The 25,226-nt window shown below is 26.5% G+C and overlaps 2 protein-coding genes across 3 annotated transcripts in view; one reads left to right on the top strand and one right to left on the bottom strand.

The window, feature by feature from the left end:
* LOC134834360 (Kv channel-interacting protein 4-like) overlaps positions 1–22,868 on the bottom strand; it is a 49,584-nt gene extending 26,716 nt beyond the window's left edge. For both annotated transcript variants that reach the window (XM_063848995.1, XM_063848996.1), the window contains exons 1-3: positions 22,817–22,868; positions 20,415–20,815; positions 16,944–16,958 (exon numbers count right to left, since the gene is read on the bottom strand). In XM_063848995.1, coding sequence (XP_063705065.1) covers positions 16,944–16,958; positions 20,415–20,697 — 298 coding nt within the window. In that variant the 5' untranslated portion in view covers positions 20,698–20,815; positions 22,817–22,868. The remainder of the gene's footprint in view (positions 1–16,943; positions 16,959–20,414; positions 20,816–22,816) is intronic.
* On the top strand, positions 2,437–3,321 carry LOC134833421 (galactosylgalactosylxylosylprotein 3-beta-glucuronosyltransferase I-like). Its single transcript, XM_063847733.1, has one exon. The coding sequence runs from the start codon at positions 2,437–2,439 to the stop codon at positions 3,319–3,321; it is 885 nt and encodes a 294-aa protein (XP_063703803.1).
* Positions 22,869–25,226: the final 2,358 nt, after the last annotated feature.

Below are 25,226 nucleotides of genomic sequence, written 5' to 3'. Positions count from 1 at the left end.
TAATATTTTTTTTTTAAATCCGATTATTTTTTCTTTGTAAACAATTTTTACTCGTCATGAAAAATCATGTAGGCGGCGACATTCGCTGTAAATAAATAAACAGCTGTTCGCTATTTTTTTTTTGGCTCAACACGAAATGCATTAAGGCAAGTGCACTTTTTTATGACGACGGAACGATTCTCCGGAGAGTCGTCGAGAGCGAGAGTGAAATAAAATGAGAAATTCACGACTACTGATATTATTCGTCCCAAAAATAATTTTCACCATTAGATAAATATGTCGGTCATGATCACACGTCGCAATAATAAAAATGTTGTGAAAGAAAGTGACTCAATGTCGTTTTTTTTTTATTTTTATTGAAAGTAATTTTTTTTTAATTTCCCGTCGAAGGTTCGCGACACTTTATTTTTTATGACCTGCTTTTTCGCGATTATTCGATACATAATTGATACGCACTTCCGTTCCGCAAAAGAAAATTAAGAATTTTCACGAATTCTTCTGTCATTCACACGTTTTCGTGCAACGTCTCAAAATAAACTAAGTTAGCCACTCGCGTTCGTGTTTTCATTAGCTGTATCATTAAAGAGTTGTTGTGTGAGCGGAACATGCATGAGACACTCTTAAAAATATATCATCAACAGAAATAAAATGTATATCAACAACAAGTGAGTCAAAAAAAAATTATTCACACACATGAACAATTTTTAATTTTTTTTTTGTTTTTTTGTGAAAATTTTCTTCTTTTGAGAAGTCATTCATCATATACGACGACAACAAAACGATGACGAGGAGTGATGATGAAATTGTCTCTATTGCTGTCTCGTGTGTGAGAGACGTGTTTAGATGATTAATTGCCGGAAAGGCCTTTGTTGTTGTCATTTTTTTGTTGTTAGAATGTTTCTCAACATTTTTTTTCTTTGTAATGAATTGGGAAATTTGGAGCAAGTGTCAATGAACGAAACGACCTTGAGAGAAAATTTGATTTTTTAAATGTTGAATTTTGACTTTACATAAATTAATTTAATTTAATTTATAATTAATTTAATTTAATTTTTAATAAAAAATTAAATTAATTTAATAAATTTAAATTGAAAATTAAATTAATTTTATTCAATTTTTTAGAATTTTTTGAGCTAAATATGTGAAAAAATTCATGATTTTATTACTTTAAGAATTTTTTAAAATTTATTTTTTTGTTTATTTTCTCAAAAAGCCTCAGAATGATTATTTTTTATTTCATAAAATTTTTCATTAAATATTTTTTTTATTGAGGTACAAAACCTCATGATTTTATTCAACATAAAAATTTTTTAAATTTTTGTAGGAAATTTTTTTTAAATAAAACTTTTGAAAAAAGTTTGACTTAAAAATTTTATTTAAAATTAAACTTAATTAAAGAAGTAAAATTTTTAAAATAAATAAAATTTTTAAAATAAGTAAAATTAAATAAAATTTTTAAGTCAAACAAAAAAAAATATATTTTGACTTAAGCTTTAATTTCAGGAAAATCAGACGAGCTGCAAAACATATGATTTAAACTTAAGCTTATAAAACTTATGTGACTTAAACTTAAAAGAATTTTGACTTAATAAGCTTTTGACTTGAGCTTAAGTTGAAGAATAAGTGAAATATTTTCGACCAAATTTCGAGATAAAATATCAATTAGGCTTAAGTTTTACTTAAGTGACTTTTACTCAAGCTTAAGTCTTAAGTCAAATAGATTTAACTTTTGACTTAAAAAGTTTTATAAAAAAAATTATTTGACTTATGACTTAAGCTTGAGTAAAAGCAGTCACTAAAGTTTAACTTAAGTCACCTTGATATTTTATCTCCAAATTTGCTCCAACAGCCAAAAAATATTTAACTTAAGCCCAAGTCAAAAGCCAATTAAGTTAAAATACTTGTAAGTTTAAGTTACATAAGTTTTTGCAGTTTTAAGGACTGCTGATGAATTTTTCTATTTGTTCATGCTTTCAATTATCGTTAACAAACTCTGTCAACATCATTTGGAAATTTACTTGACCTTCGCTTGACCTTGAATAATTTTTTTATAATTCAAGCTGATACTGATTTAAAATTTTTCTCATTCTTTTTAATTTTTTTTTGGAGCACAAAACAAATATTTTTGAGAACTTTTATTTAGAAATCAATTCTTCAAAACTAATTTTTTTTTATAAATTTTTGTTTACTCAGATGTCTCAGATTTCGATTTTTTTTTTGTATTTAAACAATATTCAGACATTTTTTTTTGTTTTGTCTAAACTTATCTAATTCTGAGGAATTCAACAATTTCAATAGTTCACTTATTAACTAATTTTTTTACGAGACACAAAAATATATGAAAATACACTTGAATCAATAAAATTTTTAAGTTTATACAGTTGATTTTTTTTCGACGCAAATCAACTTCAGTATCACTTAGAAGCGCTTAAAACAATGATCTTAAAAATTCGTTATTTAATTTTATTTTTGATTTTTATCGGTTTTGGTCTCTTTTTTCGGTTCTCAATTTTTTGTGAAGACTCTAAAGAAGAAATATCGACAGAAGACTTGCCAACGATCTACGCCATCACCCCGACCTACTATCGCCTGACACAAAAAGCCGACTTGACTCGTCTTTCGTATTGCCTCCAACTTGTGCCGAATGTCTTCTGGGTCCTCATCGAAGATGCCAAGAGCACCTCTGAGCTCGTTCGTGGCATCCTGAATCGTGGCGGTCTCTCTGATCGCAGCGTACAACTTTTCGCCAAAACCCCCCAGAGTATGATACCCCAAAAGAACCAAAGTCGTATTTCAAAACCGCGTGGCGTCCTTCAACGAAATGTCGGCTTGGATTTTGTAATCCGTCGAATGGCGGAAAAAGGCGGGCGTTCAATTGTTTATTTCATGGATGACGACAACACGTACAGCCGCGAACTGTTTCACGAAATGGCAAAAATCGAGGAAGGTCGAGTTGGGGTTTGGCCCGTTGGATTAGTCGGAGGTTTGAGAGTCGAAAAACCCATTGTGGCGCCAAATGGAACAATAACGGGATTTAATGCTATGTGGAATCCGGGAAGAGTGTTTCCCATTGATATGGCGGCATTTGCAATTTCGGGAGATTTGCTGTTGAAAAATCCGAAAGCTAGATTTCATTATAAACCAAATTTGGAAACGATATTTTTGCAACAAATAACGACGAGGGATGCTTTGCAACCATTGGCGAATTTGTGCAAGGAAATTTTGGTTTGGCACACGAGAACAGAAAAGCCGAATTTAGAACAAGAAAATAAACATGTGAAAAACTATAGGATTCTATCAGATGATGGAATGGAATTGTAAAATTGAAAAAAATTCAGCACTTTTTTTCCAACTTTCTTAAGCTTTAAAGATAAAAAAAGGCAAAAATTATTGAAATATCAAAGTATTGATATTAAATTTAAAATAAAATATTGAAGTTCCCTGAAAAAAATATTTGAATAATGAATTAATTTTGTGAAATTTTATTGAATTAATCATTAAACTTAAGTTATTCTTAAATCAAAAAAAAAAAAAAAAAAAAATAAAAATAAAAAAAATAAAAAATAAAATAAAATAAATAAATAAAATAAAATGTTTTTAAATTCCAAAGTAATAATAAATATTTTTTTATTTAATATTTTAAAAATTAATTTAATTGAATTTAATTAATTTATTTTAATTTAATTTATTTAAATAAATTTAATTTAATTTTTTTTATTTTTAAAAATTAATTTAATTACTTTATTTTATTTTAATTTAATTGAATTTAATTAATTTATTTTAATTTAATTAAATTTAATTAATTTATTTTAATTTAATTTAATTAAATTTTAATTTAAATATTTTTTTTATTTTTAAAAATTAATTTAATTAATTAATTTAATTTAATTAATTAATTTATTTTAATTTATTTATTTAATTAAATTTTTTATTTTTTTTTAATTTTAAAAAATTAATTTATTTTAATTTTTTAAAAATTATTTTCATTTTTTTTTTTTTTTAAATCGTTCCTTTTTATAAAAATTTGTTTCACAGAGTATGCAATGAACATTTCATTAGATTTTAGTTTTGTTCGAAAATCACTTTTTGATAACTGAACTTAAAGATCTTACAAATTTCCATTCAAAATTAATCAAAAATGACTTAAAATGCAATTCTCGAGACTTTTTTTTTAATTTTTTTTTCTTTAATTAAAAGTTTCAGTAAAAAACAAATATTAAGTAAACACTGCGTAACCTATCTAACAATGTAACGACTCACCATCATTACACGTTGCCCGTTGAGGACAATTCACGCATGCAACGACAATACCAACGGCAAAAAAAAAACGAAAATTCAATTAATTCACAAAATTTAATTACCGCCTTAATTGACAATTAAATTGCGATTAAAAGTGTGTGGAAAGTTGGATGAGCTTTTTCCATAGAATTTTTTTTTAAATTCAGTTCAAGTTCTTAATTGAATTTGCACACATCGAGCGAAAATTAATTTATTGATTCTCTTATGGGAATTACAATGCCGAGTGGCGGACGATGGAATATTGAATTTCATTTTTAGTTTTTTGCGAAATTTCAATGCTTTTAACTATTTTCTTCTTCCTCGTTGTCAAGTGAGTGTCTGGCTTGGTTTTCATGGCGATAGGGAAATAAAAGGATTAAATATTTAATCGCATTTTGTGTGTGTATGTGGCATAAACCAGTCAAACTGTCTCTTTCGCATATTTTATTAGAAAATTTTGTTGTTTTTTCGGCAGAAAATGTTGAAGCTTTAAGAGCATCGCGCGTTTTAATATTCCACGAGAACAACAACGTGCGCTTTAATTTTGAGATTTTGTCTTTGTTTGCCGAACAAATCCACAGACATAATCATTTACATGATCTTTTAATCCGGTTCGCATACAAATGGGTTGTTTTTTTGGCGCGGCGTGTGCAAAATATTAAGTTTCTCAAAATTTTGCCTGAGTTTTTGCACACGTGATATTGAACAAAATTAAGCTTAAAATGACATTAAAGAGCAAAAAAATAGGTCAAATTAAATGAATTTTAAAGAAAACGTGAGTTTAAAATTTTTTAAAATATGTACTGGGTTAAAAATTTAAAATGTTAACTGGGATAAACATTTAAATGTGTATGATGATGAAAATGTAAACTGGGTCTTTATTCAACATTTTTATTTAGAAAATATTTTTAATGTTCATAAGGGCAAAAAAAAATAAATTATGAATAAAATTTTTAAAATGTGAACTGGGTCAAAATTTAAATTTTTTTTAAGCGAACGTTCAGAATTTGTATTGGGTCAAGAGAAGTGAAAAGATATTCTTGTTTAAATTTTTGACCCAGTGCGTTTTGTTATTTTTTTTTCTCAATTTTCACAATATGCACTGGGTCAAAAATTTAAATGTTAACTGGGTTTAAAATATGGAAGTTCAATTTAAAAAATTAAAATGTTAACTGGGTCATTTATCAAAATTTTTATTTAGAGAATATTCGCAATTTTAAGACAAAAAATATAAAATTTGAAAAATGTGAACTGGGTCCAAACTTAAGATATTTTAGTTTTAAAAGTCAAAATGTGAACTGGGCTGAAGATCAAAGTTGAAATTCAGAATGTTTATTGGGACAAAAAATCTAAAATTAATTGAATGTAAAAATTTGAAAATGTGCAGTGGGTCGAAAATTTTTTATTTATCCCGTTGCTTTAAAAAAAAATATAATTATTTTTTTTTTTCAATTGAAATTTCAAAACATTTTAATAAAAAAAAAAATCAAAGTAGTAAGAAACTGATTATTTTGACTTAATTTTTATCTTCAACACACAAAATTTAATTAAAAATCCTATCAAAGGCTATGCAATGAATATTTCACTAGATCTTAGTTTCGTTCGAAAAGCATGAAATTCAAAAGATCGTCAAGTCAAATCCCATCAATTACTCGAAATCAATAAATATCAAACAGCATAGGTTAGAAATTTATTCATTCTTGTTTGTTTGTTTGTTTTTCTCATTACTATTCAATCTGTTTCTCTCTTGTAAATTCTTCTTCTTCTCCTCAGATTTTGTATTTATTTGTATTTTTCTCGCACACTTTTCGAGAAGTAACGAATAAATTTTAATCATACCAACCACACACATGATTCGCTCATCAATATTTGTGTTTTTCCGTGTATTTATTTCAATTCTCAAACAAAAATCCCTCCACAAAATACAAAATTGTATATTTTAGCCCATTATTTGTGGAGTCAGCTACTAACGGAGAGAAAATCACAACATTTTACGAGTAAACGATTTCGATGATTGGAAAATCTGTGTGTGTGTGTGTGTTTGGTTGATTGAATGTTTTATGTTACTCCTATTTTGAATAATCAAACGGAATTTGCTCGAATAGTAAAATAAAATACATATCGAATGTCAAATGTAGTATGAGCTGAGCAAACAATTGATAAAGCGTAATGATATATGAAATATAAATGATGAAAGAGGGTCGTTATAGCAGTTAAGAACCCTTCACATAAATTGGAACGTCTTAATTTTTGGCTTGTTTTTGGGTTTTTCGACATTTATTTTAAAGAGCACATTATTAATGATTGTGGCTTGAGTTTCCGAGAAGTATATATGGAGACATGGGAACCGAATTCAGGGTCGTTACCACGAAACAAGAAAGCTATTAAAGTATCTTTCTATATTTTCAGGTAGAATTTCGATATTCAGCAGAAAGGAAAAAAAATATGGAGACACGAAATAACCTTGTTAGATTTTCACCGATAATTGTAAGTGTATAAGATTTTTTTTTTTTTTTGGGAAATTGAATTTATGCTAGACGATGATTTTTTTTTCGGTTTTATTAGAAAGAAAAAGGTTTTCTTTTCATTTTGCTATAAATGGAAATTAAATTTGTGATCGTTTAAGTGGAAATATTGATAGCAAATCAAAAGGGATTTAATTCGAAGATTTGTCGATATATCCTGAATTTTTTGCTTTTTGTCAGTTTTGCATTGAAAATTTTATTGAGCTTCTCATTTCAACTCAAAATTCGCAAAATAATATAAAATTAAAATGAAAATTAAAAAAAGGCGGGAAAATTGTTTTTTGATCTATTGATGAGATATGCAATGAATTTCACAAAAGATCTTAGTTTCGTTCGAAAAGCAGTTTCAGCAAAATTTTTAAAAATAACCAGACGTCTCCATTTTTTAAAAATTTTTTTAAGATGCGGAAATAATTTTTTTTCACTAGATCTTAGTTTCGTTCGAAAAGCAGTTTCAGCAAAAATTTTAAAAATTACCAGACTTCTCCATTTTTCGATTTTTTTAAGAAGCCAAATTTATTTATTTATTTTTTGAGATATGCAATGAATTTTACAACAGATCTTAGATCTAGAGCTTCGTTCGATAAGCAATTCAACGAAAAATCAATTCAGATCGCAAAAAGACAACTTTCCATTACATTTGTCTAGACTTCGAGGCTCGATGAGTGAAAAATGTTTTAAATGAGCCAGTTTTATATTCATTGAAACTGTTTGCGGTTCAGAAAAGCCAATTTCATGCAAAACTGGGAAAAATTTTACCATAAAATACAAATTGAATTCAATTAAAAAGTCTCTTATGGTAATGACTTCCATAAATTTCTATTTGAGTTTATTCTTTTTTTTTCTGCCCATTTTGCGAAATTAAAGCACAAAACAGAAATTTCAATAAAAAAATGCTGTTACAAAAATCCTATAGGAGTTTGACTCAATTTAGGATGACTTTGCAAATTTCTCCCCTTCTAAAATTTTATAAATTTTTTTTTCAAGTATTTTGTTGGAAATGACCTCCAATCAGTACTTACTAATTAAATTACCGAAAAAAAATTTTGTTGTCTATCATTGTTAGTGCCTAAATAGCTCGTAGCTACGAAAATGCATTTTTGAGGGATTTTTTTTGGCTCGGATGAAATGACATGACTGACAAAATGATAAAAGGCTGGCAATTATAAACTTTGACGTTGCTTTTTTTCCATGTCTCTCTCGGTTTTCTGGTTGAAAAAAGTACTGATGATGATGAAAATTATTCATTCATGCAAAAACTCGGTTAAGGACTATCATCAATGTTTCCGCCATTCTACATTGAAAACATTGGGAACGAGCCGTTATCCGGAAAAATGTAAGAGGATATTGTACAAAAACAAAATAAAATGTCGAAAAATGTAGCAGCGTGGACAGGATTTTGGCGTGGCACGACAGATATCTGTTGATTTGATCTGTTATTCGTTTTGCCCGCCATATAAATACAAAAGAATGCTAAAATTGAAAAGTGATGTACCATCGATCCAATCCGAAAAATTTGTAACGCACAAAAAAAAATGAATAGATTGGCCTAATTTGAAGCAATTTTCAACGATAGAAAATTTTTCGGTATAATTGATATTGCGAGTAATTAAATTAAATTACTTTTTCACAGAAGGGAAACGAAACTTTGGCCATTATTAAATTTGTCCCCATTAAATATCGATTTTCTTCTATTAGTTTCTAATTTAATAGCGAAGAGTTATTTTTTCTGCCAACATTTCGAGGTAATTAAGTTTCGAGTGCGCAGATGATTCCAACAAAAAAAAAAAGTTTTAATTACTTCTATTGTTTTTTTTCTCTCATTTCAGGAGCCAAAAAAAAAATTAAGTTCTCAAAAAAAAAATTTTTTTTTGTTCACCGGAAGCTCTTTAATGTGATATTTCCTCAAACAATTTTTTTTCACACTCATAAATTTCCAACCTAAAATGCATGGAGACGAAAATTACATGCCAGAAACCCACAATAATTCACTCCTCCTGCACAACACCGAGCCAAACCATGATGATGATAAAAATCTTTTAAATTTACATTAAAAGTGCATTGTTTGGCAAGGAACATCGCGGTAAAGAAGCTTATCACGAAATTCACATCATCGTGGAAAGGAAACGAAAAAAATGGTGCTTGGTCGGTAATTGAGAAGTAAGTATTGAAAGTGTTGAGTAAATTAGATGAAAAAAAAAATGAAAACGAATATGAAGAAAAAAGAGAAAATGAAGAAGAACAAGTCAATTATAGTACTTTGATTCGTCAGTTACGACGCTAATAATGATTTGAAGTGTCTTTTAAAGGTAATGTATATTTTAGTAGGTAAGTTTTAGTTAAAGAATAATTTATTTTTTACTTAATATTTTTTTTAAGAAAAATTTTCTTTTTAGGTTTTAAAATTTTAATGAAGATAAAGATTTAATCCTATTAAAGTTGACAAAATTAAAAATCTTGAAACTATGATAGATGGGAGACTTAAACTACAAGTGAAATAAAAAAGATATACAAGGAAGTTAATTTCATGACTCGAATGAAGAAAATGCTTGATAAAGAAACGAAATTACACAAATCTTATATCCAACCTCATATTGATTACTGCAGTACGATACTGATGCTAATGAATGACGAAGACTTGAAGGCGATTCAAAAGCTCTGTAACCTTATGGGCGAAAAACGGGTCAGATGGATCTCTTAAGGGAATTTTTTGATTCCTGATTCCTTCTGATTCCTTAAGAGATCAATCTGATCCCCTTTCGAGTTATTCATCAGCAGACCCAAAAAAATGAATCTTTTAAGAGATCATTTTCATTTCTTAAGAGATCAAATTGGCCTCCTGAAGGTATCAAATTGAACTCTTGAAGGGATGAAATTGACCTTTTGAAGAGATCGAATTGACCTCTTAGGGCATCAAAATGAACTCTTAAAAGATTCAACTTAGGTTAATTCATTAAGGGATCACATTGACCCGTTAAAGGAACAAATTGATCCCTTAAGGAAATTTTTTGATCCCTTTTGACTTCTGAGGGGTCAACCTGTTCCCTTAAGGGATCAATATGACCCGTTTTTTGCCCATAGGAGCAAAGCAAATACTTCTTCTTATACTTGAGTAAGGAGACCATGTTGAATGACACAGACTTACTTGATGTGAAGCAAAGAGTTTATTTTAACGCATTGAAGCTTATTTAAGAAATTCACGCCCGTTTTTTTTTCACTTTTTTATAAAAGATTTTAGTTTAGAAAATTTTAATCGATTTTAGAAATTGTAGATATTCTAAAGTTATTGAATCTAAAATTTCTGAAGATCGATTATAATTTGTTAAACTAAAATCAATTTTAAATTTGTGATGATACGGGCGTTAATTAAGGGTTAAGACTCCTCTAGAAGTATCTCCAATGAGCAAAAGTGGATTTCAAGCCTTGGACTGAAAAGAAAGTCTTTAAAGCCCTATGTGCGAAAAACGGGTCAGATTGGTCCCTTAAGGGATCAGGTTGACCCCTCAGGAGTCAATTTGATCTCTTATGGGATTTTTTTTATCTTAAGGGATCAATTTGACCCGTTTTTCGCCCATAAGGAGAATAGCTTAATTTTTTAAAGAAAAATTCTTTTGAAGATTTCTTTAAAATATTAAAAAAAAATTCAAAGACTTCATTTTCAGTCCAGGTCCTTTAAATTTAATAATTTTTCTCATTGAAGATACTTGTGGATTTTTTAATGAACTTTTATGATTTAGACGAAGCTATTTTTGGTGAATTTCAAGAACTCGTTAGAACATTTTATCTCCTAAAATAGCTCTTCTTTGACTTAAAGACTTAAAGATTTTATTTTCGGTAATTTTTTTTCTATTAACGATCCATCAATATCAGAAAAAAAATCTGATTTTCCCTAATTTTCGTTCCGTATCGTTCATTCATTGACTTTCATTTATTTTTAGAGCTCCGACGAAATTCAATTCATTGTCACTTTCGTCATTATTTTATCTCCATTCAATTCACTCTCTAATCTGTAGGTATAGTCTGTAGCATTAACAGTACAATAATAGAGAAATCTCTAAATTGAATCATCATTTCGCACACAAAAGATAAACGAGGAGAAACTTTTCTTTTGTACATCGAACAACCAAAAATTGGCACAAAAGCAAATGAATTGAGTTTATTAAAGTGTAATAAATCATTTATTTTTCCTTCACTGAAATTTATTTCAATTTTCATCATCTTGATTTTTGTTTTGTCTTCCCTTCGTGCAAATGAAGTCATAAAAATTTTGTTCCGTGTAAACATCGCAGATGATGAGTCAAAAATATTGAACGAACATCCATTAAAAATTTTTACGATCCACATTTTATTTAATTTTACATGCAAGTCAATAAATTACTCATTTTTTTTTGTTTTGGTCGAATTATTTGACTTTTCTTCCGAGGAAGAGGAAAAAAATTTCTCATGCATGAAAATCCCCCTAAGAAGATGTTAAAACATTTCTTTTGTTTACAAAGTACGTGTCTTTGATGTTGAAACTTTTATTTTCCTTCATTTTTTCCGTTCCTCTCCGTTTCTTTGGGATTCACGTTGCTCAAACGTATCGATGAGTGTATTAAAACGATCCACAAAGCGAACAAAAAAAGTCTTGATAAAAAAACGTAATAAGTTTTGTTTTACACTTTTTTTTATTTTATCGCGCGCGGCTTATCGCGGAAACATTACACCACGTCGTCGATAAAAAAAATATGAATTTCACGTCCTTATCATTTTTTCTTTTTTTTTTCAAATTTATTCAGATTTGTTTTTATTGTTCAACTTTTTTATTTTCTGTCAGGAAACACTTTTAAAAGCTTCGAAACCCTCGATTGTCGTTGAATATTAAAATTTTAATCGCAAATAAAAACAAGAGATTTTCTGCAACAGGAAAAATATTATTTTTTTTTTGCATTTTTATGTGATTAACAACATAAAAAAAACATATGTTCGAATAACAACAACAACAACAACAACAATGTTAGTTTTTGGCAAATATTCAGAGATTATGCCAAGAGCAGATAGACTCGTATTGTTCTCGTTTTTAGTATTTACTTTAATAAATTAAAAGACAACAATAAAATAATATAATTTTGTTTATGAATATATTTGCATGTTGTGAAAAGATGAGCAGAAATTACATGAAAAAGGATGTTATTTTAAAAAGTTTTTTTAACTGCCTTTTTTTGAGGGTAAGTTTCATATAAAAAAATCTAATTTTGATTTTAAGGAATTTTAAATTAATTAAAATTTTTCAAAAAATGAAATTGAATTAGAATCAAAAAAAGAATTATAGTTTTTCATGGAGCGCCATCTGGTGGTCGAATCAGAAACTATATCGATCATTCGATCAATGAATGATCAGAATATTTAAAAAAAAATCTGAAGCTTTATTTTTAACGAATTTTGAAAATAAGAATTACGAATTGATAATTTTTGAATTTTTGTTCTCATAAAATGCCATCTAGCGTCAAAATCTGCCGATCTTTAGGTTTTAATTTTAAACAATCAATGATTAATTTTTTTAAGAATTACTTTTGATTCAAAAGTTTTGAACATAAATTTCTGAATTAGGCAAGATTTTATGGAAAATTGAACAATTTTAATTTTTGTAATTTTGTACAATTTTTTAATATTTTAAACGCTTGAACGATCTTGAGATCGATTTACTTCAAGAATTTTTCACCAGATGGCGTCTTATAAAAAAATAATTAAAGGGAAAATTTTTTATTTTTATGAGACGCCATCTGGTGAAAAATTCTGGAAGTAAGTCGATCTTAAGATCTTTTAACACGTTTTAAATTTTAAAAAATTTAATTATTTTAAAATTAATTTTAAATTTAATTAATTAAAAAAATTTAATTTAATTTAATTTAATAAATTAATTAAATTTAATTTAAATTTTTATCTTAAATTTAATTTAAAATTAATTTTTTTCATACCTAATTAAAAAAAAAATAATTTTATCAAATTTTATTCAAAAGGAAGAAATTCAGTCATTTTCACTTGAAACTCCTCACTTATCATAACAAACAAAAAACAATGAAATTTTATTCATTCCTTTTCAAGTCTTAATTGTTCTTAATTTATTACCATAATTCGTTATCTTTTCTCTTTAAAAGAGAGATATTTAAATTCAGCCAAGAAAACATTTTTCTTAGAAGTTATTTACTTGCATTCTTTTCTGCATACTAAACAAGTGACACTCTGTATAAAAGACAGATTCAAGTGACTTCGTGACGATAATTTTTGTGTCACTATTTGCGCGCGTCATGTACACAATGAGTTACAGCATTTTTGCATTTTTCAATTTTCTATTTGCTTACATTTGATCACGATCCTGACAAAAGCATCCTTGCTCGACATGTTGGCGGCAAAATTTATTCACGTCTAATTCAACTTCACTTTTTCATATTTTTTGTCTTATTTTATTTATTTGTTTTTTCTTGTGTCAGACTTAAGTCTTAATCTTTTCACACAGAAGTTGCTTGATTGAATAATTCAGTTCTCGAGAAGATTTTCGGTTTTCTTTCTTTGTTTATGAATGATTTTTATTTGGTGAGTAAAAAAAGTGCCAGAAACAAATCAATCTATTTATTCACAGACAGGCAGAATTTATTTTAACAGAAACTTAAATCAATATTTATTTATTGTGTTTATGTAATTTTAGAGCAACACGCGGTCGATCGTCTTGTTATGTCTTGAGTAGTCGATACAGCGGCAGCAACTGATACAATAATAGTGAAATAATCTCGACTCGAGTGTTGTTTTATTGTAGTACCCGGGTATTATTTATTTAATTGTTTTGTTTGTGTGCGGCTTGTGTGTTTACTTGGATAGTGACGGGAGAAGTGCTGAAAGATAAACCTGACATATTTTAAAAAAATTCTTAAACAATTTTTAGTACAAATCTCGATTTTTTTAGAATAAGTTTTAGTACAAATTTTGACTTTTAGAACATTTTAAAAATTTAGTACAAATTTCGAGTTCTAAAACAAATTTCAAACAAATTCAATTTTCAAGACTTTAAATTTTAATTGAATTTTAGAACAACTTTTTACCTTGAGAAATTTTTAGAACATCTCTGAATAAGAATTTTTGAAGAAACTTTAGTATAAAAAAAATTTTTAGAACAAGTTTTAGTTTTATTAAATTTAATTTTTAGAATATTTTTAGTACAAATTTTAACAATTTATAATACAAGTTTCGAGTTTTAGAACAACTTTTAGTACCAAAAATTTTTTTAAAAATTTTTAGTACTAAATTTTATTACTTTTTAAAAAGATTTTTAATACAAAATTAAAATTTTTAGTACAAATTTTGACTTTTAGAACATTTTTAGTACAAATTTCGACAATTTTTGGTACAAATGCTTCCAAAACTTTAAATTTTCAAATTTTAGAAAAAACTTTTTAACTTAGAAATTTTTAAAACATTTCTTTTTTTGAAGAAACTTCAAAAATTGAATTTTTTTAAAAATTATTTTTAGTACAAGCTTGGAGTTTAAAAAATATTTTTAAATAAAATTATAAGGTAAAAACCTTAAAAAATCAAATTTTATTTTTAGAAAATTTTTTTTAAAAAAATTTTTTAATAAAATTTAAGAAAAACCTTTCAAATTTTATTTTTAGAACATTTCTGAAAAAAACTTTGATTTTAGAAAAATTTTTCGTTTTATTTTTTTTTCAATTTTTAGTACAAACTTTAGTACTTAATTTCATTTTTAGAAAAAATTTCAATAAATAAATCTTTTGAATTCGAAGAAAAAAAAATTTGAAAGCAAATTAAATTCTCCATCGCTAAATTAAAACAGATCATGTTTAAACATAATTGTAACAGCATGTAGTCGTCGCCGCCGCCCCGCTATTGAATAAATTAAAACTGACTCGCCATAAGAAAAAAAAAGAAAATCCAGTCTACGAAATTTTCTCCAAACACGATTCTCACATTTTGCGTTTTCTTCTCCTCCATTCTTCATTCATTTCTGCTTTCAACACGAAACTGTTTAAATTCGCCATTAATTAAAAAGAAAAAAAAACACGAACAAACGCGTAAATAAAATAATTTACAGATCCAAATAAATCTTGTCTGATTAAAATTTTCTCTTATCTCGTTTTTTTTTTGTTAACATATGAATGTAAAGCGGGAAAAACACGCCGATCCATAAATTTTGCGCTATTCTACGATTTATTCTAATGTTTGTTAGAAAAAAAAAGAAGAAAAAAAAAGTTGTTGAGATTTATCTACGTAAATATTTCACTTACTTGAAAGACTTGTTAAGAAATCTTTAAGCTTTTAGCAGCTAATAAATTTTTTATCCGTTGTGTGTGTGTTGAAAAGCGACGTCGATCTTCGTTTTTTTTAACATTTAATTTTAAATATTTGAAAAAAAAAGTTTGAAAGAAAAGTTTCAACGTGCGACTTGCAATATATGAACAAAAATTAAAATAAAGGAAATTTCAGCCATTTCAGTTGGAAAATTAATTTCTAAAAATATCCTCGAAATGAATTTTCCTACAAATTTAATTTTAATCTAATTTATTTGATGACCCATCCATGTGTGAGTGTGTGTTACCAATCGATTATAATAATTATGTGAAAATTATTTGGACTTTCTAGATAATTGAATTTATTCGGTTTTCATTAGTGCTAACGCGACGAGCATAAATTTCGAGCAGAATTTAAATAAATTTTACATTCGAATTTTTTTTTTGAGCATTCTTTAAGCAGCAGAACTATTCTATGAACTTTTTTTTTGCTAAAAATTGGCTAAAGGAACATTCATTTAACGATTCTTGTATAACTTTTCTAACATCGAAGTGATTTGTTCTTTTAATGTTTTGATAAAATGTTATTTTGTGAGAAAAAGCGCCATCTGTAGGCATTTTTTGATTTTTTTAAAATAAAAATATTTAGAAATTATTTAAAAATTTTGAGTTGAGAAAAAAAGACTTTAAATAAAAAAAATAAATTTTTAATCATTTTTTTCAAAAATTTTAAATATTTAAAAATTTTTTAAAAAATTTTGAGTTCAGAATAAAAACTTTAAATAAAAAAAATTAAAAGCGCCCTCTATTGACATTTTTTGTTAAATTTTTCAATTTTTTTTTAGAAATTTAAAATATTTAATAAAAAATGTCAATAGAGGGCGCTTTTAAAATTTATTTATTTTTTTTTTAAGTATTTAGTCTGAACTGAAAATTTTTAAATAATTTCTTAATATTTAAAATTTTTGAAAAAAATTATTAAAAATTTAAAAATGTTTGTTAAATTTTTCAATTTTTTTTTAGAAATTTTAAATATTTAAGAAAATATTTAAAACATATTAAGCTCAGAATTTTGACTTAATATAAATTTTAAAAAAATTAAAGCGCCCTCTTTGGGCAATTTTTTTTTAATTTTAAAAATATAAAATTTTTATTTATCATGTTATAAGTTTGGACTTAAATAATTATTTTTAAAAAGTAATAAATATAAAATTCATATTAATATTTTTCTCTATTTTCTAATATATTTTAAAAAATTAAAGAAAATTTCAGCTTAAAGTTGATTAAATTCCAAAGCGCCATCTAGCGGCAAAAATTAAAATATCACAAACTCGCACTTTTTCTCACAAAAAATTCAAATTTAATCAAAAGAACATTTTCTAAAGACTCTAACCTAACAATCTAGCCTAACAACAGCTAATAATATCAACTAGCAACACCCCATAAGCCACCGTTAAATTTTCCAAAGTCATTTAAAATTCAATCTGATCTGCATTTAATGGCTTACTAAGTGATTCACGTTATAAAAAAAAACATTCACAGAAAGTTTTTTTTTAATTTTTTTTTATAGGAGAGGAAAACATCTACTACATCGGAAAAGGGACATTTTTACTCTTCTAAAATTTTTTTTTCAGTTTTCAGAAAAGGGATGAAAAAGTGTAGAAGAGGACAGGAAAACTTGGATGATAATTTAAAATTTTGGACAGGAGTTTTTTGGTACAGAATCAAACAACAAACTTTCCACATGGACTTAATAAATATTAACAACTAGGAACTAGCAATGATTCTAATATAAAAACATTTACAGGTTAGGGATGGTTTTTTGTTTTTTTTTTTTTTTTTTTTTTGAATATCATACCTGTTGCGTTTTCACCTATAAATAAATATACAGAAAAAAATTAAGAAAGAAAATAAATATTTTTTTTTTAATTTTTTTTTCGACATTTAAAAAATTTATTTAAAAATTTCTAACAGAGTTCGTGTGATTTTTTTTTAAATTTTAAAAATTTAAGAAAATAATGAACAAGTGCCATCTGGCAGATCTAACTACAAGTTCTTGTTGATAAAAAGAGAAAGAGTGATGTACGAACTCTAAACTATTAATTTGTAATTAAAAGTAGAGGCGAGAAGGTGAATGAGTAGTAGAGTAAACAAGAAACCAGTAAAAGTAACTTTCTTGCGATTTATTTTATTTTAAAAATATTTAAAGATACATAAGAAGAGGAAGTGTGGCAAAAAAGTTTTTTTTTTCTATTTAACTTTAGAGAAAAAAAAAGTCTACATCTAAAGTTGCGGTAGATTTATCCAGTATTTAATTAGTTTTCTCTCTGAAGGAACAGCTGTTTCGTTTTCTCATTATCAGCTAGTTGTTAGAACAGAATTTTTTTATCGAAGTTTTTTTTCCAAATAAATGAATAAATAATTTTCTGGACACATTGGGGAAACCACATTTTCATTCACATCACATCGTGTAAAGAACGACTGACAAAAGAAGTGCTAGACTGAGACCACGAACAATTGTTATTATATTGGGAAGCAATGAAGGTAAACATCAGGAGACAGAGAGAGAGAGAGTCGAAAGAGAACAAGAACCACAAAATAAATTATGCAATATGTTATCAATTGCTTGTGGTTTAGATATACAAAACGATATCGAATCGTCTGTGAGGCAATTCGATATTATTTCTCGGTATGTAGCACGTGGCGACACAAGAGACCGTAACCCGAGAGAAAAAGGGTGTCGTTTGATGTTAAATAAATGTTAAATATTCAGAGTTAATAATAATGTATTGGGTTATTCATATGCAGTTTTGGGTCATTTTAATAGAGTCGTTAGTGGCATCAGGTGCGGAAAATTATGGGTTTATCGAAGCGATGTTTTGCGTAATGTCTCTTAAGGATGAGAAATTCAGAAAAGTATGATTTTTTTTAATGAAACTATTTTTTTCTTTTTTAAGGCTTCGATTTAAATTTAAATTAAAAATTTCTTGGAGCATTTAATAATTATTTTTAAATTATTAATATTAATTTTTATTTTAAAAAATTATTGCAAAAAATTCTTAAATTTATTTAATCATTTTTTTTTTAAATATTTATTATTTTTTTTATTAATTTTTCAATTATTTTTTTAATCAATTGAAAACTTAAAATCTCGAAAGTTTTTAATTATTTATTTTTTTAAATTAAAATTAATTATAAAATAAAATTATTATAAAAAAAATTAAAAAAAAAATTAAAAAAAAATTAAAAAAAAAAATTTAAAAAAAATTTTAAAATAATTTTTAAATGCTTCAAGAAAATTTTAATTCAAATTTAACTTTTAGACCTGAAAAAAAGAAGAAAATTAGTTTCATTAAAATAAATGTTTTAATTAATTGATTAATTTTTAATAAACCTAATTTTTTTCTAAAAAATTTGTTTGAATAGCATCATTTGATCCAATAAGAAGCTTGAACTCCAATTTTGTTTGTAAAATATTTGATATTAATAACTCTTCAATATTCAAGGGATGCCAATTTTGAAGAGATATGGGAAAACTTAATTGCCCTTGATGTGAAATTTTCAATTTGTGTCCAATGAAGTTAAATTAATTGGGTATAAAGGCAATTCTATGTAGGAGATATTCCAATATTTTGTTATTGAAAATTTCAACATGTGCAATTTTTAAAAAAATGTTTTATATAACATTCCTTTTGATTTTTACCCTTCATTCAAGGATGTAGGTACTGTTGAATTTTTTTTTTCACAAAAAAAATTTTTTTTCAATTTTGATTTAAAAACATTAAAAAGTGGTTTTAGTTTATCAAACATTTTATTTTTATTTATTTTTAAATCATCAAAAAATGGAAAAAAAATATTTTTTAAAAAATCAGAAAAAAATTTAACAAATTTTTTAAAAGTTTATGAAATATCAATTTTACTATATGATTAAAAAAAAATAATTTTAAAAATTATTTAATTAATTAAAATTTATAATTTTTAGTGAAATTTTTTTTTCAAAGATGTCATTTTTGACATTTTAAATAAAAAATTTTTTCTACACAAAAATAGTAAATTTTTACCATAAAAATCCATTACAAAAGTGGAAAATTTCACAAGAAGAACAATAAGTCTTTTCAACATTAAACGCAAAATAATTTAATTCTCAAATTTAGACAAAGAAAAAATTTTTGTTTTAAGGATTTTAAGGATATAAAATAAGATACTAAAATAAATAAGTCTTATAAAAAATAAAAAAATTGAAAATCAAGCTTCTGAATTTTTAAAAAATTATTTTTGAAGACAAAATTAATAAAAAGTTAAAAAATTAATTAAAACTGACGTAAATATTTTTTTTTTGGTTTTTTTAAAATTGATTTTAAAAGAAAAAATTAATTAAAAATTTCAAAAATCGGAAAAAATATTTTTATTTAAAAATTAAAATTTTAATAATTTTTTTTTTTCGATAAATCGCGAGATCCCAAAAGCATCGCAGTCGACCGAAACTCAGATGAGCTAAGATAAACCTCCTTAATTTCCCAATTTGCCATCGTATCCTTATCCAAAAAGACAACTTAATTGGATACCTGACATGCTGCTGATGCCACTAATAGAACACTAATCAATATTAAATTCGGGCTGCCTCGCTTTTTGTGATTAATGATACCTGCGCTACTCCTCGTAGCAGTAGAAATGACTCTCAGGCAAATATAATTAATCTGCTTTTCAATAAAATAAAGGCTTTTATTGAAAGCCACAAATCATCGTGTCACACATGTGAACAAATTTGCGTCGAGTGTATTAGACGAGACGAGATAGAGAGAAAGAACGGGAATAAACAAGCAAAAAGTGTTTGCATTCGCTTGATAATGTTAATTATATCATTAATTTTCACTTGATTATCGGTTATTGTGCGACTCTTTTGTTGTGTCAGCAAATAAAATGTTAATTATTTGTTATAATAAACACCTAACCTTTGAGCTGTGGCCACATCGAAACATTTATTAGCTCAAAATTTTGATTATTAAAATTTATTTTTAATTTATTTCTCTCTATTTTGCACTCGAGGAGGAAATTTTTGTCGAAAATGCATTTTTTATTTAAATTTATTTCATTTTTTGTCGTTTTTTGCCAATTTTAACTCATAAAAGAGGAAAGGGTGCAGGAAGTTGACACTAAACAGTTAAAACTAAACAACATAGTGTGGAAAAGTTCTCGTAGTGGTTCACATTGACTACAACAACAACAACAAACATGTCACAGAAGGTCGTTTTTTCTTCATAGAAGAAGTGCACATGAAGCAACAACATCCATTTATTTACAGAAATGCGGGAAAAAAATTCAAACTTACCGGCTTTGGGGTTAAATTTCCCGCCAATCCACGTGGTTTGAATGTAATAAATGATGCGACGCAGCAACGGGCGATGTTTCCGTCGGTGACTACGTCGCGTCGATGCCGAACCGCCCTTTTCGACATCCTTTGATTGGCACAGAATTTCGTCTGTGTTGGCAGCGTCATTTTGGCCATCGTCTGTGGTATTGGGGGCATTGCCGTTACTACTTGCTCCCGCATCCGCACTACTTCCGTTATTGGCGCGCGGCGCTTGAGATCCAGCATTTGTTGATTCAGTCATTTTTTTATTTAATTTTTTTTTCACTTTTTTTATTTCTTCTTTTATAATTTTTTTTTAGATCCTGAACATTTTTTTTGTGCTTTATTTTTTATGATTTAAATACTTGGCCGTTAGCATTCTGGGAATAGAACAAGAAAAAAATGCACTTTTTAACTTTTTTTTTATTTTCAGGGTATTTTTTGTGCAAATATTTCAATTGTTTGCCACTTGAGTAGAAATTTGCAGACACAAAAAAAAACCTTTTAGAATAATTGCGCATATAATACAGAGAGAGACTGCTCAATTCCTAATGGATTGCGAATCGGGACAAAAAGTATTTGCTTCAGTTTCTGATCGTAAATTTTTCAAAGAGTTGAAAAAAAAACGAGAAGAATCAAACGTTAATGCATAGGGAAATTCAATTTAACGGAGCAACGTCAATATTAATGATGAAACTTTTTTATGTATTTTTTACTCTCTTTAGGTTTCAAGTTGTTCTAAGAAGTTACAAAGGCGTTTTTTGATCAAAGATGTAGTTCGTTTTTTACGTATTTTAAAATTAAAATTTAATTTTTTTTAAACCCAAAAGATTTTAAGGCTAAATTACTTCAGAAAACCTGAATTAGCGAAGAAGCGATTTACAAATTTTTACGGTTCAAATCGGTTATTTTTTTTTACCGATAACTAACTAAAATATATTTCTGAAATCAAGAGTTAGTATTTTTCAGTTTGTTATCGGTTAACCGATTTGAACCGTAAAAATTTGTAAATCGCTTTTTTCTAATTCAATATGACTTTCGTAAATTTAATTGAAAATTTTTCATTTCTTCTTTGAAAATTTCTTTATGTGTCTCTATGAGATTTTTTAAAGCTCTCAATTAGTTTAAAGTTAAAAGTTTAAAGAAAACTAATTCAAGCTTTAAGAAAATCTCAAAAAGATACATAATGAAATTCTCAAAGAAGAAACATAAAATTCTCAATCAGATTTTATCAACATTGAATTATCAAAGAAACGATTTACAAATTTTAGCGGTTCAAATCGGTTAACCGATAAAAAATGAAGTATAGTTAGGAGATGAAAGAATTTTATATCCAATTAGTTATCGGTTAACCGATTTGAACCGCTAAAATTTGTAATTCGCTTCTTTGCTTATTCAATGTTGATAAAATCTAATTGAGACTTTTATGTTTCTTCTTCGAGATTTTTTAAATATATATTTATGAGAATTTCTTTAAAGTAATTGAGAGCTTAAAAAAATCTTAAAAATTAATTCTCAAAGAAATTACAAAAAAAATCGACTTTTAGAAGCTAAAAGTGAACAAATGAATTTCAAGGACAAATGAAGGTCAATTGATTTTTAAAACATATTCTTAAAACATTCTATAGAGAAAAATTCTTTAAAATATGTTAAAATATTTTTTAAAAAATTCCAACAGCTTTAGCCTTTAATTTAAATTGACCTTTGAGAATTTTTTCAACTTTTTTAATCCTCTTAACCCTCAAATAACGCAAATCATAAATTTTTAATAATCCACGAAAAATCTACAATGCAAAAATTCTGTAGCGTCACGCATCACTATATTTAGAGCAATAAACGTAATAGAGTGAAACTTTGTGAAATTTATTATTTAATGAACTTCTTCTTATACATCATCATCATCATCTTTGTAACTTTTGCTCTGTGCAATTCAGTCACAGCCTTACAACTTTTTTTTTTACAAAATTGATGAATTCTCTCTTGCTTGCTTTAGCTTAGTTTGGTAGCTTGCTGCTGCTGTTTCTGCTGCAACAATAGCCAGAAGTCGTTCTTTTGCATATTTTATGCAGAACGCCGCATGTTGTCTTATTTTTTGACTTGAGCGCTTTTTTTTTCTTTCTTTTTAAGAATTCAAATTTTGTTAAAAATTGAAATGAAAATGCTCATAAATATTTCTCTCAAAGAAGTAAAAAGACGTTGAAACACAAAAGGCAAAAAGTCAGATCAGTTGTTCATATTTTTTTTTCTTCTCTCTGAAGTCTGAGTCATTTTAATAAAACTTTTTTAAAATTGTTCATGAACTTTTTCTCTCTCTCTGTTATTTTTGTGAAATTGTATGACATTTACGTCGTTTGCGTTTTATATGAATTGGAATAAATTACTATTTTTGTAGCTCCTTTCTCTCTCTCTATCGCATATATACGAAAACGAAAGATGTCACATTTTTGTTGCCTGAAACGAAACAAAACAAAAAAAAATGTATAAATTTAATGGAAATTTGCAATAAACTTTGAAAGTTGTTTTAAAAAGTAAGTGGATCGTCCTTGATTGTTCATGAAATTTTTTTTCTCGTCTCTGATTTACTGCGACGAAAAAAAGCAACTGAAGACGACATAAAAGAGTAATTGAGTAATTTACTCACTACAAAGTGTGACAATTTTATATTGATGCTCTGGTCGTTATTTACTTGTAATTTCTCTTTTATTGTTTCAATTTTAATGGTTTATCGCAGTCGTCGTTCGCTTTGCCATGTCACAGTCCTTTTCAAATTGTTCAAGTTCTTGTTTCCATTTTTCTCGATTTTTCTATTAAATTTGTTTCGTAATTTAATGAATGCATTTCTCTCTCGTCGTTCGTCGATATCTTTTCAGTGTGCATTCCGTGTGTTTTGTTGCTTATTGAATTGGATCGGAGTTTATTCAGTTGATGAAATCAATAAATATGGAGATTAAGGTGTGTATTTGTGTGTCGCATGCCGTCGTCGGGCTTTCTGATAGATTGTATTGCATTTCAAGAGGGTAAAGTGAATTGCAAATGGTTATGTTACAAGAGAAAACCACAAGCAAAATTGGTAGCTACGAGTGGATTAATTGAAAGAGGTTTCCAATTTTGGTAACGAGTGGACAACGGATAATTGACACTATTTGCAGAGCGGAAAATACCAACTTTGCCAATTTTTGAGTGTAAATTCAATCAAGTAGAGGACTTGAAAAGAACAAATGGATTTTATTGCCATGCGATGAAATGAGGAGAAACATTGGTAATTTAATTTTTTTTTTAAATAAAATTTTTTTTTTCTAACCAAAATTATTTTGCTTAAAATTATTTTTTTTATAATTTTAAAAGTCAAAATTATTTTTTTTAAAGTCAAAACTTTTTTTTTCTTCTTAAAAGACAAAATTTATTTTTATTTACTTATGAATTTTAATTAAGAACAAAATATTTTTTTTTAAATATTTATTTAAAAAAAATAAATACGAAATTTTGAATTAGCGAAAAGCGATTTTCAAATTTTACCGGTTGAATCAGTTTTTTATCGAAAACAAATTGAAAATATAGTTCAGAGATTACTAAGATCATAAATTTATTTATATTTCATTTTGTTATCGGTAATTAACCGATTATAACCGATAAAATTTGAAAATCGCTTTTCGCTAATTCAAAGTTTCGTATTATTTTTATTTAAATATTTGAAACAAAATATTTTCTTTTTTTTAATTACAATTCATAAATAAATAAAGATAGATTTTATCGGTAATTAACCGATTATAACCGATGAAATTTGAAAATCGCTTTTCGCTAATTCAAAGTTTCGTTTTATTTTTATTCAAATATTTGAAACAAAATATTTTCTTTTTTTAATTACAATTCATAAATACCTAAATGAAAATAGATTTTTTTAAAAATAATTTTGACTTTTAAAAAAAGAAAAAAAAAATTTTTTTTCTGTCTTATAAACTCTAAAAAAAAATAAAATAAGCTAAAAATTGAATTTTCTATTTAAACTAAATATATTCAAAAATATCTCTTTTATTAAAAGAACAAGAAAATCCAATGAACTCGAAAGACAAAAATGTCTCTTAATCGAAAAATATGATCCGGAAAAAGTTGATTCCAGTTGATTCATTATTTCTCCGTGACATGACAAGCTGCTATCGAAAGTTTCTTTCACAGAAATTGATACGAAGATGACAAAAAAAAATGAAGAAAGTGATAAGTAATGAGGACCGATAAAAAATTATTATTACTTCTGAACGCAATTGACTCGAAATAATATATTTACTTGTCATTTTTCAGCTTTTTTTTCTGTCAGCTCAGGAAATAGGATTCGTTATCTTTGTCGTGTTATGAATTGGGTGTTTATGCAAATTTCCCGTGATAAATCATCGAGAATACCCAAAAAAATATGGTAAGACCTTTTTATGATGTTTTTGGGATAAAAGCAAAGAAATCCTTTAATTACATTTTTTTTTGTTATTATTGCAACTTTGGGAAAAAAGTTTTCAGATCTTATTCAAAAAAAAAAAAAAAAAAAAAAAAATCCCAAGACCCGAATATGTGAAGAAAAAAAATGCAAATTGTATCCTTTTTTTACAACTTTTTTTTTCTCATAAAGTAACTTCCTGACGACTTACTTAACGCCCTTCCTTTTCGCCCGAATTACAATAATTTTATTTATTTACTGGAACGAATCAAATAGTGCAACGCAATAAAATTAATGTCTTATTCTTGTGTTTGTCCTCTGCAAAGTTTATATTTATTTATATTCATGAGACACCCACACGAGAATTT

This window comes from Culicoides brevitarsis, chromosome 3 (assembly GCF_036172545.1).
Source record: "Culicoides brevitarsis isolate CSIRO-B50_1 chromosome 3, AGI_CSIRO_Cbre_v1, whole genome shotgun sequence".
Taxonomy (NCBI): domain Eukaryota; kingdom Metazoa; phylum Arthropoda; class Insecta; order Diptera; family Ceratopogonidae; genus Culicoides; species Culicoides brevitarsis.
This window is presented reverse-complemented; position numbering and strand designations above follow the sequence as displayed.